Source organism: Oryctolagus cuniculus, chromosome 2 (genome assembly GCF_964237555.1).
Source record: "Oryctolagus cuniculus chromosome 2, mOryCun1.1, whole genome shotgun sequence".
NCBI lineage: Eukaryota > Metazoa > Chordata > Mammalia > Lagomorpha > Leporidae > Oryctolagus > Oryctolagus cuniculus.
In genome coordinates, this window is record NC_091433.1 from 4,902,583 (window position 1) to 4,919,922 (window position 17,340).

Genomic DNA, 17,340 nt, shown 5'->3' on the forward strand with positions numbered 1-17,340 from the left:
CTTCCAGAGGCATTCGGCAATGCGGGACGCTCAGTCCGCGTTCTTGTCCAAAACAAAATCCGGAAAGTTTCTGTAGCTCCAGTGCCGCCTGGCGCACAGAGTGCTTGGCAGAGTCGGCGGGCGAGCTGACGGTGCAGGACGTCACAGGCACCAGGTCCTGTTCGCGCATCAGCTCATTTCACTGCTCCCAGAGCCTTCCCTGGGGAGGCGCCTGTACCACCCCCAGCTCACAGACAGCAGAGCAGAAGCAGACAGGCTCCGACTTCTCCATCGCCTTACGGAGCCAGGGTTTGCACACGGACCTGTCACCAGCGTCTGTGCCCTCTACCCCTTCCCTGTGTGGCTGCTCGTGACCATTGGCCAGGGGTCTGGGAACACGCCCAAGGATCTCCGAATGTTCACAGAGAAATGGAATCTCAAGATAATGTGCATTTTCCATGATTTTTCTGGGGCTCCCTCTGACACAAAAGAGTGAAAGAAAAGATCAGATAGAATTAATTCTATTCTGCATTTAAAGCAATCAACATTTGGCTTAATTTATCCATGAATAGTCTTTGGATGCATATGTGATATAAACAGGTTACAGGGTTTCATGCCAGGCAGGCTATCACCCCTACACCCGATCCTGTAGCAGACATCCTCAATCGATCACAGCACCCCATCCTTCAGCAGACCTCCTCAATCAATCACAGCACTGCTTCCTTCGGAACAGGGAGAACTCGCTGTTTCTCACCATCTGCTTCTGGATCGCGGCCCAGTGGGGAGGGGCAGTGCCGCTCAGGGTGAGGACAGCCAACCACTTGCTTCTCAGTGGAGTCACTGAGGTCCCAGTGTTTCCCTTCACTTTCAAGTTTTACAGCTTCTCAAGTGTGCAGGTGCAATGCTGGGCTTCCCACTGATGCACGTTTCTTTTCTTCCTTTATTTCTGTCTAGGTCTATTTTCTCTGGGGGCATGCAAAGGATATTATCCAGTCTTTCAAAACACTGGAAAGGTAAAACACTGGGGACGGTGGCTTTCTGTGTCGAATCTGGAGTTTGTTTGAACACACAAAGTGCACCACTGCCATGCTGCTTGAGTTATAAGACCTGAGCCCCTCCAGTCCTCAAAGATGTCACTCGTGCCAGGGAGACCTCCCGCTCTCAGCCCCTTCCTGGAGAAAGCCAGGGAAGCACGATGGGGCAGGCTGGAAGCTTTCACTCTGCCGTGTTAGGCACTTTGCCTTCCCAACCTCAGTTTTCTCACCCGTAGAATGGGGGTACTGATGTAGCCTGCCTCCGAGGACTGGACGAGGCAACTGCCGTAGAGCCTGCAGCTTGTGCCTGGAGCATGGTAAGGCCTTCGTACCAGCCGGCTCCATTGTTATCTCTGTCCACTGCTGTCTCGGCGATGGTGAGCACCGTGGGACAGAATCCGTGGATGACGGGATGTGCAGCCCAAATGCAAGGCGTGGGAAGGCACGGTGTGCACAGACGCACAAGTCAGGTGTCACTGCTTGCTTTGAGAGAAAAAAATCCCCCATCACATCAGTTCCCCATGAGCAACCGGAAGCTTCCAGCACCATTCAAGGTGACAGCTGATATTTAAAGATTGGTTTATCCATGGCACTGCTTAGAACTCGCCCAAGAGCCTACTTAATTAGAAATGGGTCTCATCAACTTGATGGTGCAGGAAGCAGCCTCATCAGTAGGCACTCGGGCATCTCTCGAGGGCCTGCTGAGTTCCCACACTGCTGGAGACAGGCGGGGATGAGGCCAAGGTATCCCGCGCTGTGTGGCTGGCGTCCTGGAGCTGGCCCTGGGCCACCTGTGCTGTCCTCTGTGAGGTCCCAGTGGTGGCCTTGGCAATTTTTTTTTTTTTTAAGATCCCAGGCCATTAAAAGGGAGCTGGATTGGAAGTGGAGCAGCCAGGACTTGAACAGGTGCCCACATGGGATGCCAGCACTGCAGGCAGTGGCTTTACCTGCTTCACCACAGCGCTGGCCCCTTGGCAGTGATCTTTAACCCCAGACTTACTTATACAAGAGCCCCCCCTCTTGCTGAGAGGGGAAGGGGCTGTCCTTTCCAGGATTGGGGGAGGGGACACGTGAGGTCCCCGACCCCAGACACCGAAGCTGGTAACTTCCACCCCGCACACCAGCCGGGGCGGGGGTGGGGGTGTGGGGGGTGATTCCCCCTGCACTACATGGCCGAGGCTGCAGGCTCCAGCAGTGTGAGCCTGCCCCAGGTTGCCAGCGCGCCAGCGAGGAGCCCGGTTCTCAGTCCAGCCCTGTCCCCACGGGCGCTGGGTGTGAGCGGCGTGTGTGCGTGCGGGTTGCCCGCTCCTCCTCCGCCTGGGAGCCTGGCTCTGCTCGCCGCTCCAGGCCAAGGCCTGTGGGTTTCGCTCCAGGCTGCAGGCTCCCCTTCGCTCGCTCCACAGTGCTACTCCTTAGGAATCGTTCTTTCCCGGGACGAAGCGGGTCGGCCCAGGGTGGGGGTTACGCGTCACCAGGCTGCACTGGGACGGCCCCAGTGTTGATGCCCCTCCCCCAGGCTCCCACGTGAGGCCGAGCCCCAGTGGGATGTGTTTGGGGGCAAGGCCTACAGGAAGTGCTTGGGTTTAGCTGGGTCAGGAGGGTGGGCCCCATGGGGGATTTGCGCCTTTATAAGAGGAGGAAGAGCGACTAGAGATGGGGAAATTGAGGCTCTCAGTCCAAGATCAGACTGGTGGCTGGGGAGGGCTGTCCTCCTGGCCTGTGCGTGGCTGTGTCCCCACCCGGCACGCACAGATCTGGGTCCCTTCCTTTTCCTGGAAGGACACCTGTTCTGGGGGCTCCGAGCCCCGCCCACGTGACCTGCGTGACCCCCATGTCCTCCTTGACTCTCCAGATTCAGCCACACTGGGGACGGAGCTGGGGGCACGGGACACACCTGGGTCTCTCACATCCACTTGTCAGGCACCTGATTTGCCTGACCGTCTCTGCTGCTGTTCTGAACGTCTGCTGTCCGGTGATGAACGTCTCCGGTTGTTTTCTTGGGTTGAACTCCCGAGAGTGGCTCTGGTGGGATAAAGGCTTTGCCGTTCTCAGCAAACGGGCACGGAGCGGGGCGTGCATCACCGAGCGAGCACTCCCGGCTGCCCGGTGCCGGTGCCGGTGCCGGTGCTGACTTACAAAGCACTTCCTGGCACACGGGCTGCTTATGCAGGTCCCTCTCCTGACAGCCCCCTGGGGCTGGGGACAGTAGCAGGACTGTGAGCCCCGTTTAGCCGAGGCACGGAGCAGGCTAGCAAGTGCCCGGGGTTAGGAAGCTTGCTTGGGCGCAGCTCTGTGGGACCCTGACACTGACGGCCACTGCAGCGCCGGAAGGGTCTGCTTCGGTCGCTTCTTCGGTCGCGGCCTCAGGACCCTTCGGGCTAATTCCTTCTGAGCAGACGGGTAGCTGCCTTTGCCTGCAGCTCTGTGCTACCCAGTCCTGCAGCCCCCCGGGCACACGTGGCTACAGAGCACGTGATCAGTTCCAACTGACGGCTGCTGTTGGTGCCCCAAACAAAATAGAAAATATTCTATGAATTTTTGTTTTTGGTGTTGATTCTTTGTTGACGTAACAATTAGATATTTGGGGCTTCACAAAATATTACTAGAACTGTTGTCACCTCTTCCTTTTTTACTGTCATTTTTGATGTGGCCACTAGAGAATGTGAAATCACACAGGTGGCTCCCATCTGCACGCTGCGCTCTCTTTTCATCAGGCTGCGGGGCCCTGGGCCGCACATCCGGGCGTTTATCTCCAGAAGCTGTTATCTGAGCACCTGGTCACGCCCTGGCCTTGCTGGCTGACATGCGAGACGAGGCGGGAGGGGGAGCGACTTGAGCTAGATACCGATTTATCTCCATTCCCCCTGCTTTGCTTCTGGGGGAAAACTGTACAACATTTTTGAATTACCACCTTTAGATTTTAGACTTTGATTGCTCTAGAAAAAGTGGAATATTAGGCAACCCCAAACATGCGTGGCCACAGGGAACTGGAGCTGAGTCGGGGTTGCTCTCTCTAGCTGGGTCTGGTCCCTCCGTTTTCTGCCGTCCCCACCACTCCCTATCGCTACCCTGCCCTCCCACCAGGCTCTCCTAAGGCTTGCAAACTTGCCACCCACAGGCGTAACTGCTCTCTTCTGAGTACTGCCCCTCGGTGGTTGAGTGCTTTTCTTTCCCCAAAGGTTGAGTTGAGAGAGACACAGGCTCTAACGTCTCGAGACCAGGAGCAGCTCAGGAAGCCGTGCCTTCCTCGTGGTCTGGGTTTACGGGCATGAGAATGTTCCTGGCGTGGGGAGGGAAGCCTGCCCGTGGCGTGCAGGGCCGTGTCCAGACCACGGGGACAGGAGATCGCCAGCCGGCAGGGAGAGCGGTTTGCAGCTGTGGGCGAGGCCGGGAGTGCGACAATGCCTTTTGGGCCGGGAGAAAGGAGAGGATAAAGGGGACCCGAGCGCATTATGAGTCAGAGAAAAGCCAGCCGGTGGGAGGCAAACAGCACTGTCTGCTTTGTGAGCGGTTCTATAGAGGGCGGCCGGTGCCGCGGGGCAGGCAGCACGAGGGGCAGCAGGTGGGCAGAGCCCCAGGCACAGACGCCCCGCCCGGGGTTCTCTGTCCTTCCCAGTCGCGCCCGCACAGCGGCCTCCGGCGGCCGGGGTTCCAACGAGGAAAGGTCTTGCACGGGGTGGCTCACGGGAGCTCCACAGGGGCCAGCTGCAGTTGGACTCAGGGGGGCGTGGTCAGGGCTAAGGCCGCAGCTGCACCATTTCCCTGTAGGCAGGACGCGAGGACAAGCAGCCTCTTGGTGAGACAGAGAGGGAGCGGGCTCCCCCTGGGCTTCCGCACTCCAGGGTCGGAGGGGCCGCCTCCTCAGACAGCTCTAAGTAGTGCGTCTCCCACATCACTGATATTTACTGCACTGCTACCTGCAAGGCTCACAGCTGATGCCCTGACGCCGCCCGCGGCCCACAGGTGCAGGGAGGCCGTGGAGAACTTGGAACAGACAGCGATCCTATGGCAGCCTCGCTCCTCACAGACTTCCCTCATTCTCATCTCTTTCATTCAGAAAGCAAGGGCTTTTTGGGCATGCCCCATATGCTGCACCTGACTGGACTGCGTGGCCATGCTGAGCTGCACAGTCTCCGGCCAGTTTTAGTTTTGGCGGCGAGGCAGAGAGCGGAGAGCTGGGTGTGCCCCTCGACATTGCTCTTTCATTCCCCCCTCCCCTCACTAGTCTCTGCCTTCGCCCTAGGAAGTAGGGGGTGGGGGGTGGGGTTGGTTGCTCGCTTTCCGCCAGCCAGTTCTCATCCCTGTAGCCCTGTTTCCAAGGTCAGCCTCTTCAAAGTCCTGTTGGGCGTGGGTTGGGTTCGAGCAGGTGCACGGTGAAGGCAGAAGGGCCAGGCTCTGCGGTTTTGGGAGGTCGCAAGGAGCTGCCTCTCAGGGTCACACCCAGCCAGCACCGGAGCTGCCCGGTGGAGCCAGGATGGCAGCTGAGAAGGAGGCGTGTGCATGCACGTGTGCGTGTGCATGTATGTGCACATGTGTGCATGCACGTGCGTGTGTGCATGTAGCTGCGTGTGTGCATGTATGTGCGTGTGTGCGTGTGCACGCATGTGTGTGCAGGCACATGTGTGTATGTATGTGCGTGTGTGCATGTATGTGCGCATGCATATGTGCGTGTGTGTGTGAGACCTGTCTGTCCCACTGCCTGGGGCTTGGGGCTTTCCCAGGGCCCCCCTGGAGCCGGGTCTCTTGCTTCCAGGTTTGGGGTCATCCACTCAGTATGCACCAACCTGCTGCTCTGGGCCAACAGCGTGCTGACCGAGTCCAAGCACCAGCTGAACCAGCACAAGGAGCGGCTCATCACTCTGGGCTTCGGGAACGTGACCATGGGTGAGTGGCGCCAGGCGCTCTCCCGCCACTCGGGACACTCTGGGGACCCTGCCTATACCAGAATGTTCCGAGACGCGGGGGCAGGAGCCAGAGGCCTGCGGGTGCCCCCGAGTCCACCCAGCAGACAAGCCTCTGTTGTTGCAAAGCTGCCACACCTGCCCGCGCCCGCCTCTGGCCCGCCTCCTGCCCGCGAGAGCAGGCTGTGTGAGCTTAATGGCAGGGTTCAGGGCCCCGTGTGACCCCCGGCTTGGCACTTGGGGGCTGGTTCTCAGAGTCCAGTTTGCCAGAAAAAGAAATGTCATTGTTTCCAACGATGGGAGCTTGGTGGTTGCTTCTGTTTGTGTTTTTAATGAAGCCCCCACAGCCCCAGTGCCTTCTGCTAAGAGCGTGACTTTGGAACAATCCAGAGAAATCCAAATGGTAGGTGGTGGTGAGTTGCGGCTCACTGGAAGGCTTTGTTTCTCTGTACTTGGCTCACCGTTTTGGCCCACTTTTCTTGCCCCTTGCTCCTGTTCGAGAGCCTGTACCACTCATCTTTTTTTTTTTTTTTTTTTTTTTTTTTTTTTTTTTTTTTTTTTTTTTTGACAGGCAGAGTGGATAGTGAGAGAGAGAGACAGAGAGAAAGGTCTTCCTTTGCCGTTGGTTCACCCTCCAATGGCTGCCGCGGCGGCCAGTGCACCACGCTGATCCGAAGGCAGGAGCCAGGTGCTTCTCCTGGTCTCCCATGGGGTGCAGGGCCTAAGCACTTGGGCCATCCTCCACTACCTTCCGGGGCCACAGCAGAGAGCTGGCCTGGAAGAGGGGCAACCGGGACAGAATCCAGCGTCCCGACCGGGACTAGAACCCGGTGTGCCGGCACCACTAGGTGGAGGATTAGCCTAGTGAGCTGTGGCGCTGGCCTTGTACCGCTCATCTTTGTATTTCCTTCTGAGTTCTTTAGCATTTAGAATCAACCCCGTGTTGCTCAGAACACTGGGGCTGAGGGCCACGTTGGGGCAGGGCAAAGTGGATGCCTCCAGGGTTGGCCTTGTCCCTGGCACCCACCAGCTGTGTGACCCTGGGAGCCAGCCAACGTCTCTGGGCCTCCCTTGCTCAGGTACAGAGGCCGGGGCCCGAGCCGGGTGCTGTGACGATGCTTTCCTGCTAACTACAGGAGGCATTTCCCGCACAGAGTATTTTTTTGAAAGAATCATTAAAAACTCACACACACAAATCATTCTCACAGAGAAAATGAGAAGGAACAGGGGAAGGAGGTGTAGAAGACAATCGAAGTCACGTGGGCTTTGCTGCCCAGGGAGAACCATCGTCCGCGTCTTAGGTTGATGCCCTTCCAGACTCTTCCCTGTCTACCTGCCTGTCGCCATGCATGGATGTTTTACAGAAACGGAGCCATCCTCTCTTCTCTCGTGTTGCACAGTCTCGTGTGAACACCGATGTGTTGCCAAGTAGTTTTCCCCTTGACCACTCAGTGTGTGGATTAGATGGGCTTGGGGACATGGAGGGGTCCGTCTGGCCGAGCATCATTGGATACACGAGAATGAGCCCCGGCACAGCCTCAGTGTGGTGGGAAGACCCCAGCCTGCACCCCGGGACACACTTCTCTGAGCTCCCCCACCTCTCCCCTCCATGCACTAACACCCTCTCCCCCCCGGCGGGGCTCTGCTCTCCCCTAGTTCTAGACGACCACACCCCGCAGTGCAACTGCACCCCCCAGGCCTTCTGCTCGGCCGTCTCCTCCGGGATCTACTATCTGTACCCCTTCAACATCGAGTACCAGATCCTGGCCTCCACCGTGCTCTACGTCCTCTGGAAGAACGTCGGCCGCAGAGTCGACAGCCACCAGCCCCCGCAGATACGGTTCAGGTTTCACGGGGTCGTGGTGGGCTCCGCCCTGGGCCTCACGGCGCTGGCCGCCACCATCGGGGTGGTGGTGGTGTATCTGGTCCGCATCGGGCGCTCCAAAACCAAGAGCGAGTCGGCGCTCATCATGTTCTACCTCTATGCCATCACCCTGCTCCTGTTCATGGGGGCTGCCGGGCTGGTGGGCATCTGGCTGTACAGGACAGATGAGACGTCGCTGGATGAGTCCAAAAACCCGGCCCGCAAACTGGACGCGGACCTCCTGGTGGGCACCGCCTCTGGCTCCTGGCTCATCTCCTGGGGCTCCATCCTGGCCATCGTCTGTGCCGACACCTGCCCCCCCTACACCTGGTACAACCTGCCCTACTCCATCCTGGTGATCGCCGAGAAGTATATCCAGAACCTCTTCATCATCGAATCCATCCACCGGGAGCCCGAGACGCTCTCCGAGAACATCCAGACGCTTCGCGTGGTCACCGTGTGCGGCGGCGACACCACCACTCTCCCTCCTTCCGGTCTCCAGGGCAGCGGAGGTGTGGCCGGGGACGCGGCTCCCCAGGACGGGGACAGGCCACCTGCGGCCAATGGCAGCGCGTGCCTGCGAGAAGCCGGCGGCAAAGCAGAGGGAGAGGGGAGCCGGGCGGCCTGCAGCCCCCTCTGCCTGCAGGGCGAATCCAAGAGGAGAGCGCTGAGAAACATCGCCGCCTTCCTGTTCCTCTGCAACATCGCGGTAACCCACATCTCGCGCTCCTGAGCGCTTTCAAAACTGCGTTCCGCGCCCTTTGCAGATAGGGAATGGAGGCAGCTGTCACAAAGCCTCGGAGGATGAGGCTGGGCATTCAGAAAACTCGTGGAGGATGCAGACGACGAAGCAGCTATGCGTGGGTTTCAAAACTGCTTCGCCCCTCCTTCCATGTTCCACGGGCTTTTTGAAGCACCCTTGTGTGTTCCGCAGAGCCACTCACGGAGGACGACCTGGGGCCTCTCTCTAGGCCTCCCTAAGGCCAAATGACTGGGCAGGGCCATCTGCAGTCAGAAGCGCCTTGGGTCGGCCCAGCATATCTGACCCTTGCTGTAGGTCTCCTGGGCGGTAGGGGGCGCTCTGCAGGGAGGAGAACTGGCGGAATCTGGCCCCAGACAGACCCTCCTCTGCACTGAGCCCCTGCAGTTACAGAGGAAACCTGGAGAGAGAGGGAGATAGATAGATAGATAGATAGATAGATAGATAGATAGATAGAGAATCTTCTATCTGTTGGTTCATTCCCCAAATAGCGGCAATGGCCAGGGCTGGGCCAGACTGAAGCCAGGAGCCAGGCCCTCCATCTGAGTCTCTCACGTGGGTGCAGGGGCCCAAGCACTTAGGCCATTCTCCACTGCTTTCCCAGGCCATTAGCAGGGAGCTGGGTCGGAAGTGGAGCAGCCAGGACTCGAACCGGTGCCCGTGTGGGATGCCGGTGCTGCAGGCGGAGGATTAACCACGTGAGCCATGGCACTGGCTTGGGAGTGACTTCTACAAGTCCCTCAAGCCCATGCCTTTTGTCCACACCCCTGATTTCAACAGACCTCTTCAGCAACATCTGAAAATCCCCACTTTTCCTTTGCTTTTTTTTTTTTTTTTGATGGCCACATGAAGCCCATGGTTTGTGGTTTTGGACCGGCTTGCACACAAACAGCTCCATGGGAAACCCTGGACTCCAGGGGCGTCTGGTGCTGTGTTGGGAACGGAAGCCAGGCCCAGGGTCTGGGCCCTGGCAAAGGACGCTCTGTCTTTCCCTCCCCGTGTTCCGCGACTCCCCCAGGCATGGGAGGGAGGAGGGGAAGGTGGGGCCCCTGCCCTGAGATCTAGACCCCCATGTGCTAAGGGGGCTGTGAATTCTCCCTCCTCGACCCCATCCTCGAATCTGGTGGGCTCAGACATGGCAGAAATGACCCGAGGCAATCTCCAAGTCTGGGCTGTAGCAGCCTGGTAGCTTTCACGTCCAGTGACTTGGAAGGCTGGCTGCGGGGCCTCGGGACGCCACGTGCCATGTCCAGCTACTCTGAGAGGGCGTGGCTTTGCCTTATTCTGCTGTTAGAAGTGCGTCATGGAGCGTGGCTCATGGCCCAGGGAGGGGACTGCACAAGGGCATGGTTCCAGGTGCTGGCATCACTGAGGTTGTCCCAGAGAGGCTGCCTGCCACCGGACAGGACGGTGGGGAGGTGTGGATGCGTGCAGTGGGAAGAGAGCCCAGGAGAATGTGGACAGCGGAAGGAACGGTGGCAGGGGAGGGAGTGAGAATGGAGCGCAAAGTTTCTTAGGTTCCCTGAACGACCAACATAATAGGCTATTGCTCCAGGCTTTGCAAGCTGAGCTCTGTTTGGTCTTCATCTCGGGTGTTAGTGTTCCCATCTCACAGATGAGAAGACTGAGTCTGCTCAGGGCTGTGGGGGCGCATGGACTCAGGACTGACTGCAAGGAGAGGTGGCGGGGCAGAGAGAGGCTCACGGAGGGCTCCTGGGTTCCATGGCGTCCGTGGAGAGGGGGAGTGCTGTGCAGCCTCCCACCACCCCGACAGGTGCAGCTTGGTTGGTGGGGGAATCCGCGTCCACCCTGGCAGTGCCTGGCATTGGCGTGGGGCCTCCAGGAGGCGCCAGGAAGCTGCTCGGGGTGACGGCGCCTTCTTCTTTCCCGCAGCTCTGGATCCCTCCTGCCTTTGGCTGCCGGCCCGAGTACGACAACGGCTTGGAGGAAACCGTCTTTGGCTTCGAGCCCTGGATCATTGTGGTGAACCTGGCCATGCCCTTTTCCATCTTCTACCGCATGCACGCGGCTGCCTCCCTCTTTGAGGTCTATTGTAAGATATAGCCGGGGTGGACGTGAGACCCGAGGGTGAGCCAACGAGACAGCATCATGGGAGCCACCTGGGAGTGGCCGGGTCAGGCAAACAGCACCCGACAAAAGCCCCTTTTGTCTGCACTGGCCCTGTCTCCTCTGGGTGGCACGGGGAGTGTGGGCAGGGCAGAGCCAGACTGGGGTGCGGCTGTGTCCCTGGCCAGTTCATTCTAATCAAACTGTTTTTTCTCCATCTCAGCGAGACCCGCTGGTTTAGAAGCATGGGGTGCTGGGTTGGAAAAAAAAAATCCAGTCTGTCTTTCATCAAAAGCTTCTCCTGTTTGTAATTCACCGTGTGACACAGCCTTTCCCGATCGCCTGCATGGCCACCCGTCCTGAATGTCACCTCCACAGGGCCAGTGCACGCGGACACAGTCTTGGTGGCTTACACTTAGTTTCCGAGTGGACCCGGCTTTGAACGGTGTCACTGTTCTCATCGGGATGGAGATTTGTGCGAAGACATCTTCCCTACCTGGGAATCGGGCAGGTTTTACCTTTGATCACGTTGGTGCATGGATTCTTTGCATTGTGATCGACACACGAGACGGGTCGCAATAAATTCAATGTTGCATCCATTTTCTCCCGCTTAGCAATATGGCCCACACACTCTCAACCTTTATCGATAGCATCTTCTAGCTTTGTTGTAGTCCATCACGTGCACGCATCATAATTAACTTACTTTCCTATTACTGGGTTTTGAATGTTTGTAACTTTTGACTGTAAAATCAACCACTTCTGTAAAATATTTCCTACATTTGGAGTTGATTCTTTAAGACATATGATCAAAGTCAGCACGCCCAAGTTCTTCCATAGCTATTTTAAAATCATAATAAAATTGGTTTTCTTGCTGTGAACATTTTACATCAGAGTCTAAATACTGCCGGTGCAGGCGATGGGATCGAGTGTTCTGAGGACACGCGAGATGACGGCCCCCTTCCTCTCTCAGGCTCATCTGTGTTTGTTTTTTGTGGAATGATTCCAATTGTAAACAGGCAGAGGGACAAGAAGCTTATTTTATTTTATTATTTTATTTATTTATTTTTATTTTTTATTATTCTATTTTTTAAATTTTATTTATTTTATTTCACATAGCATAAAATGCTTCATGTTATTTTGAAAAAAAAAAACACCTTTAAATGGCCCCCTGGACCCAAAATGAAGGAAAACCGTGTGTTCTGTGGGCTCTCAAGGTGGGGTCTTGTCCTCGTGGAGGAACCCGGGGTGTGTGCCGACCTTCTTGACGTTCGCCACTAGGGGGCGCCCTGGCCCTCGTGGGCTGGCGAACCTTCTGCCCCAGGGAATCGCTGCAGTTTGGGGAACCCCTCCCTGCACACACACTGGGGCGGTTCCCCCAGTCCTGAATTTGCCTGTGGCTTGCTCTCTGTCTTCACACCCCAGAGTCCTCACTGATGTCCTAGGCCCACCCTTCCGGCCCTCCCGGGGGTCCTGCTCAGTCTACAGCAAGGTCCAGGGAACTACACCTCAGCAGGTTTCTCAGGCCGAATCCCTTCTAGAAGCTTCTGCAGAACACACGAGCCCACGTGACCCACAGCGTGCATCCCTCAACGACACGTGGGGATGGCTGTGCCAGGCCCTGATACTGGTCACTTGGGTGGCCCTTATAAACAACACCGCGATGAACATCTCTGTGCCCACCGATCATTGCCCTCTGGAGTGTGTTGTGCTGTGGCTGGGGGGCTGCTGCTTCCTCCTTTTTGGCTGATGCTCATCTCACCCCCACACACCAGTGCAGCCTGCGGGCCCAGGGCTCTGCCATCACCATAAGAATGCTGGACACTATGGGTCGAGGCTGCGATGATGTTGTGTGGACACATGCATGGCACCACCAGTCCCAGCTTGGAAAAGTCAGCTCAGTCTGGCGGGGCTCAGAGTGTCCCAGGGGTGAGCCCAAGACGCAGCCTGGAGCAGACCCGTGGTCTCAGGTCGGCGTTTCAGCGAGCGGCTGTCACCCGCCAGCCCTGAGCGTCCGGCCTCCCCCAGCGCAGACCCAGGCACTGCTGAGCCTTTTGAATCTGGAAGCAGATTTGAAAGCGGTAATGAGACACAGCTTCCTGTTGGTCTGACCCAAAGGCACAGGACCCGGGGACGCGATGGGAGAGTCAGCTGGTCAACCCAGACTGGGGACCGGCCGGTGATGGCATGGGGCCAGGGACTCCCCTTCCCCAGAGCTGCTGGTTCTGCTCCTTGGAGAACTCTCATGTGTCCAGGGATGGTCCCTGCAGCATTGGGCAGCGGCATCATGTCTGCCGAGGAGAGGGAGTACACCCCAGTCTCCCATCGGGGCACTTCCCACGAGTGAAGGGGACAGGGCCAGGACTGCGTGTCTCTGAGTGGACAGGCCCCGAGAACAGAGCTGCGTGGGAGACGGGGCAGCACGGGGTGTGGCTGGTGGGGCCGTTAATATGATGCTTTGAAACCGGCTGAACAATCCTGATGCCTAGGCTCTGCTGAGTCCCCCAGAGTTCATGTGTTAGAGACTGAACCCCCAAAGGCACCCACTGATGGTACTGCAGGTGAGGCCGTGGGCTGTCATGAGGTCACGAGGTGGGGACCCTCTCTCTGCCACCCAGTTGCCATGGCCCATCCATGCTAACATCCCACTCGTGGGCTTCTGCCTCTGAACCGCGAGGGGTGAGTGGCGGCCGTGGCTGGGCTGCCCCGCTGGAGGCATGTCATTGTGGAGGTTGGAGCTAACTGGCACTTAGCTGTTTGTACCTGGGGTGTCCATGCCTGGGGGCCTGAGCTCTGCCCTGAGCCCACGAATCCAGGCTGGAGAGTCTGGGAGCAAAGTTAAGAGCCGGACCGTGCAGCACCCCCGCCACTAGAAGACACCCCTCCCTCAGTGCAGTCTCCAAAGCATTGACCCAGACCCTGTGCGCATTCCCCAGCAGCTCTTGTCCGGGGGGGGGGGGGGGGTCATGTGACTCCTTTGTGTCCCCACCAAGAACAAGGAAGCCCAGCTTCAGTAATGCTGGCTTGGCCCTTGGCAGTGGCGGGGCAACCTGCATGCACACGGAGCACTTCCAGGGTCCCCCTCGACCCGTGCCTGCGTCCCTGGGCCACAGCTCAGAGCCCACCTGGTGAGGGACGCATTGCCACCTCGCTGCGATTTAGGGAGTTCTTGCGCTCGCCTGCATAGCCGGGGACGCTGGAGCCAGTCTCTAAAGCCCCATCGGCTCAAGAAGAAAGGCAACTCGGTGAAAGTATTGGTCCAGAAGCTGCTCGGGTATTTACCCCCAGAACAGGCCGGTCACTCACTTGTTAGCCAAGGGCAGAATGGGGCACTTGTCCTACCTCGGGGATGGACAGCGGGGAAGCGAGCCCTGCTGTGCAAGAGAAGGACCAGCAGGGGGCGCCAGCGCGCTTCCCGCCGCGTCCGCGGGTAGGAGGGCAGTGGCCTCCAGCGTAACCGCGACAAGGGGTGCAAGTGACCGACTGCCTGCCGTGGCCCGCTGTGGATTCCTGTGGCAGGTGGCAGGGTCCGAGAGCCAGCCACAGGTCAGCTAGGACTTTCCCTGCCCTGGCCCGAGCCAGCGTCGGCGCCCGTGGGCTTGCGAGGGGGCTTCCGTGGGGAAGCAGGTCGGGGCCGGCGCTGGGACAGCGGCCAAGGGCATTTCCCTTGGGCCAGGGGGACCTAGTGGGACATCCGCTGCTTGGGGAGGGGACGAGAAGGGGAGAGACGCAGGGTTTTAGCCAGCGAGGGGTGGGGGGCTGTGGCCGGCTCGGCCACCCCCTCTGCAGCAGCGTGACAGTCATCGATTGACAGTGGCTGACAGCGACGCTCTAAGACGCACAGCAATCACCGCTGGACCCCGGGGCTTGGAGGAGGAAGTACAAGCCAGGGGTCCACCGGGACCCTCACGGCGAGGCCTCCCCGGATCTCCCGCGCCCCTCCAGCCCCTCGGGGCCTCTGTGCGCGCTGCCCGCTCCGGAGCGCCCAGCAGTGGCCACGCGCAGGGGCTCCCGCGTCCGGAGGCCCGGCACTGCCTTCGGCTGCTGCGAGCTCGGACGTTCCTGACCCGGCTGCGGGGACACCGAGGCTGTCCCCACTCCGCATGGCCACGCGTTCTGGGCCGCAACCCGCGCTCGCCCAAGCCACACTCATCCGCCGGGCACCAGATGGCGCTCGAAGCCTGGTGGTCAAGGAGGCGGCCACGGCTCGCTCTGCTGGCCATGCAGCCGCGGGCGGGGGGGACGGCGGAGGGTGGGCGGGCTCCGGGGACAGCCAGCAGCCAGCGGGCGGCCGCTTCTTCCCGCGAGCGGCACGTGGGGCGCGCCCTGGCTCTCCGCGCCCGTGCCTCGGTGGGCTGCGTGCAGGTTCCCCAGGGACCCCAGCCGCTCTGCCGCGCGGGAGGCGAGTGGAGGACGGGTGTGGGAAGGCTCGCGAGCTCCGGATGGATTTTTCCGGTTTCCAAGGATCGCCAGAGCACACGCAACCGGGCGCGCGCGCACACAGGAGCAGAGAACGTGCTGTCCTACCTCCCCTGTCTCCCAAGCGTGGAATATTTACCGTCGGTGCCTTGGCAGCAAACACCTGCTGTCAGCGAGAGGGAAGGGATCTTTAGGGAAGGCGCCTCTCTAGGATTTTGATCCCCTAAGTGCAAAAAGGACAAGGAGGAGGCCCACTCTTGTTCCTGCCTGGAATATGGTTCTGGGAGGGAGTTATGCTTGGGGCTGTGGCAGCCAGTTTGTAACCATGAGGCAGCCAGCCCAGGGAGGCCAGGCCCACCTGGCCAGGAAGGAGACAGAAGATTGGGGCCTTAAAGACATGGCTGAGCCTCCATGGGGCCCAGGAGCTGCGCCCTGTGGACTCCTGGTAACAGGACATAATAAAATGCAGGAGCAGGCAACAGTTTTCAGCAAAGAGCTAGATTGGAAATGTTTAAGGCTTTTTGTGGGTTGTCCGGTCTCTGTTGCCTCCTGGCATGCAAGTAGTGGTGACAGCCTGTACATGAATGGGTGTGGTTGTGTTCTGATAGAACTGTCCATTAAACAGGTGCTGGGGCTGGCTTGGGGGGGGGCACAGGTTAAGCTATTGCTTGCGATGCTGTCGCCCCATATTAGAGGGCCAGTGGATTCCTGGCTGCTCCACTTCCCATGCAGCTCGCTGGGTGACCACGGCGGCCTGGCTCCCCCTGGGGAAGCTGTGCTCTTCACAGAGGTGGCGCTGCCCCGTCCCTCCACCCTCATCTGCCTGGGCCTTGCCCGGGGTGATCCCTCCCCAGTTGGGGGGTGAAGAGCTGGGTGTGGAGGGAAGCAGGGGCTCCCAGCCGTGCCCCAGCCACTTTGGTTACGGTGATGGGTCCACAAGATATTGCGAGGCCATGCGGGATCCCAGAGGAGACTGGACTGGGCAGGCGCAGACAAAGCCAGAGCCATGCCTGGTGCTTTCTCCGCCCCCTCCATCGGCCCACGTGCAGCCCCCTACTCTGGCTCTGGGTTTGGCCCCGCAGGCACTGCTGAGAGGAGGCGGACTTCAGGGAGCCCTGCGAGCAGCAGCAATAGTGACACACACGGGAGGAGGGGCAGCACAAGTACTTGGGCCCCTGCAGGAAGGCAGGGGTCCAGCAGGAGTGGGGGTTGGGGTCTTCTGGGAGAGGGGCCCGGTTTGTCCTCTGCTGGGGCACAGGAAGCTGTGGCTGCCTCTGTCCTGAGCGCCTGGTGAACCCTAGCAGGTGCAGTGCTGGGAGAGAGGCGGGCTGTGAATGAGCCCCGGCTTCTGCCCCTCGGTTCCCTCCAGTGTGTGCTGGAGGCGGGGAGACCATGTCAGGGGGTCCCTGGGAGAGCTGACGCTTGTGAGGCTGGGCCAGCTGTTCCCTGCACACCGGGTGTTCTTGCCAGCCCTTTCCCCCAGAGCTGCACGGGTGCAGACCAGTGAATCCCTGCTCAGGTTCCCACTCTCATCCCAGCACCTCTGACCACCTCCAGTGCCAGCCCTAAAGGCAGCCACATCCCAATCCCAGGACCTGGGCAAGGGGCTGCCCGTGGCTAAGGGGACCTTGGGGACAAGAGGGAGAGCCCTGGAGGTGGGGAGGTGGTCGTGGACTTCGGCACAGGCTCAGCGCACCCCTGTCTCGAGCGAGGCGGGCAGGCAGGAGGTGCAGTGAGATGGCCACCGAGTGCTGGAGACAGCGCTCTCAGCTGCCCAGGTCGCGCCCAGGTCGCACCCAGGGTCTACGGCTAGGGTCTGCAGAGGCAGGGTGACTGCGGGGACGGGACTCAGGGAGAGAAAACCCTCACTGGGGTTGGCTCTGCCCCGGCCCCTCCTCAGGACACGCCCCGCTGGGTTGGCTCTGCCCTGGTCCTCTTTGGGACACGCCTTCATTGGGGTTGGCCCCGCCCCACTCTTCTTCAGGACACGCCCCACTGGTTTGGCTCCACCCCTGGGCCCCTCAGGACACGCCCCACTGGTTTGGCTCCACCCCTGGGCCCCTCAGGACACGCCCCACTGGCTTGGCTCCGCCCCGGCCCCTCTCAGGACACGCCCCTCTGGGTTGGCTCCGCCCTGGGCCCCTCAGGACACGCCCCACTGGGTTGGCTCCGCCCCGGCCCCTCTCAGGACACGCCCTGCTGGGTTGGCTTTGCCTCTGGGCCTCTTGAGAACAGGGCTCCTTACCCAGAGTTTGGCTGTCCAGTTTGCAGGGGCCCCGACTGTACTCTTTGGGGTCCTCGTGTGGCCTTCCTGTGACC

General features: G+C 59.5%; 1 protein-coding gene across 1 annotated transcript in view; it reads left to right on the top strand.

The window, feature by feature from the left end:
* Positions 1-11,468, top strand: part of OTOP1 (otopetrin 1) — a 32,462-nt gene extending 20,994 nt beyond the window's left edge. The window contains exons 3-6 of the mRNA XM_051829829.2: positions 934-992; positions 5,767-5,897; positions 7,571-8,487; positions 10,432-11,468. Of these exons, the coding sequence (XP_051685789.2) occupies positions 934-992; positions 5,767-5,897; positions 7,571-8,487; positions 10,432-10,602 (1,278 nt within the window). The 3' untranslated portion in view covers positions 10,603-11,468. The remainder of the gene's footprint in view (positions 1-933; positions 993-5,766; positions 5,898-7,570; positions 8,488-10,431) is intronic.
* Positions 11,469-17,340: the final 5,872 nt, after the last annotated feature.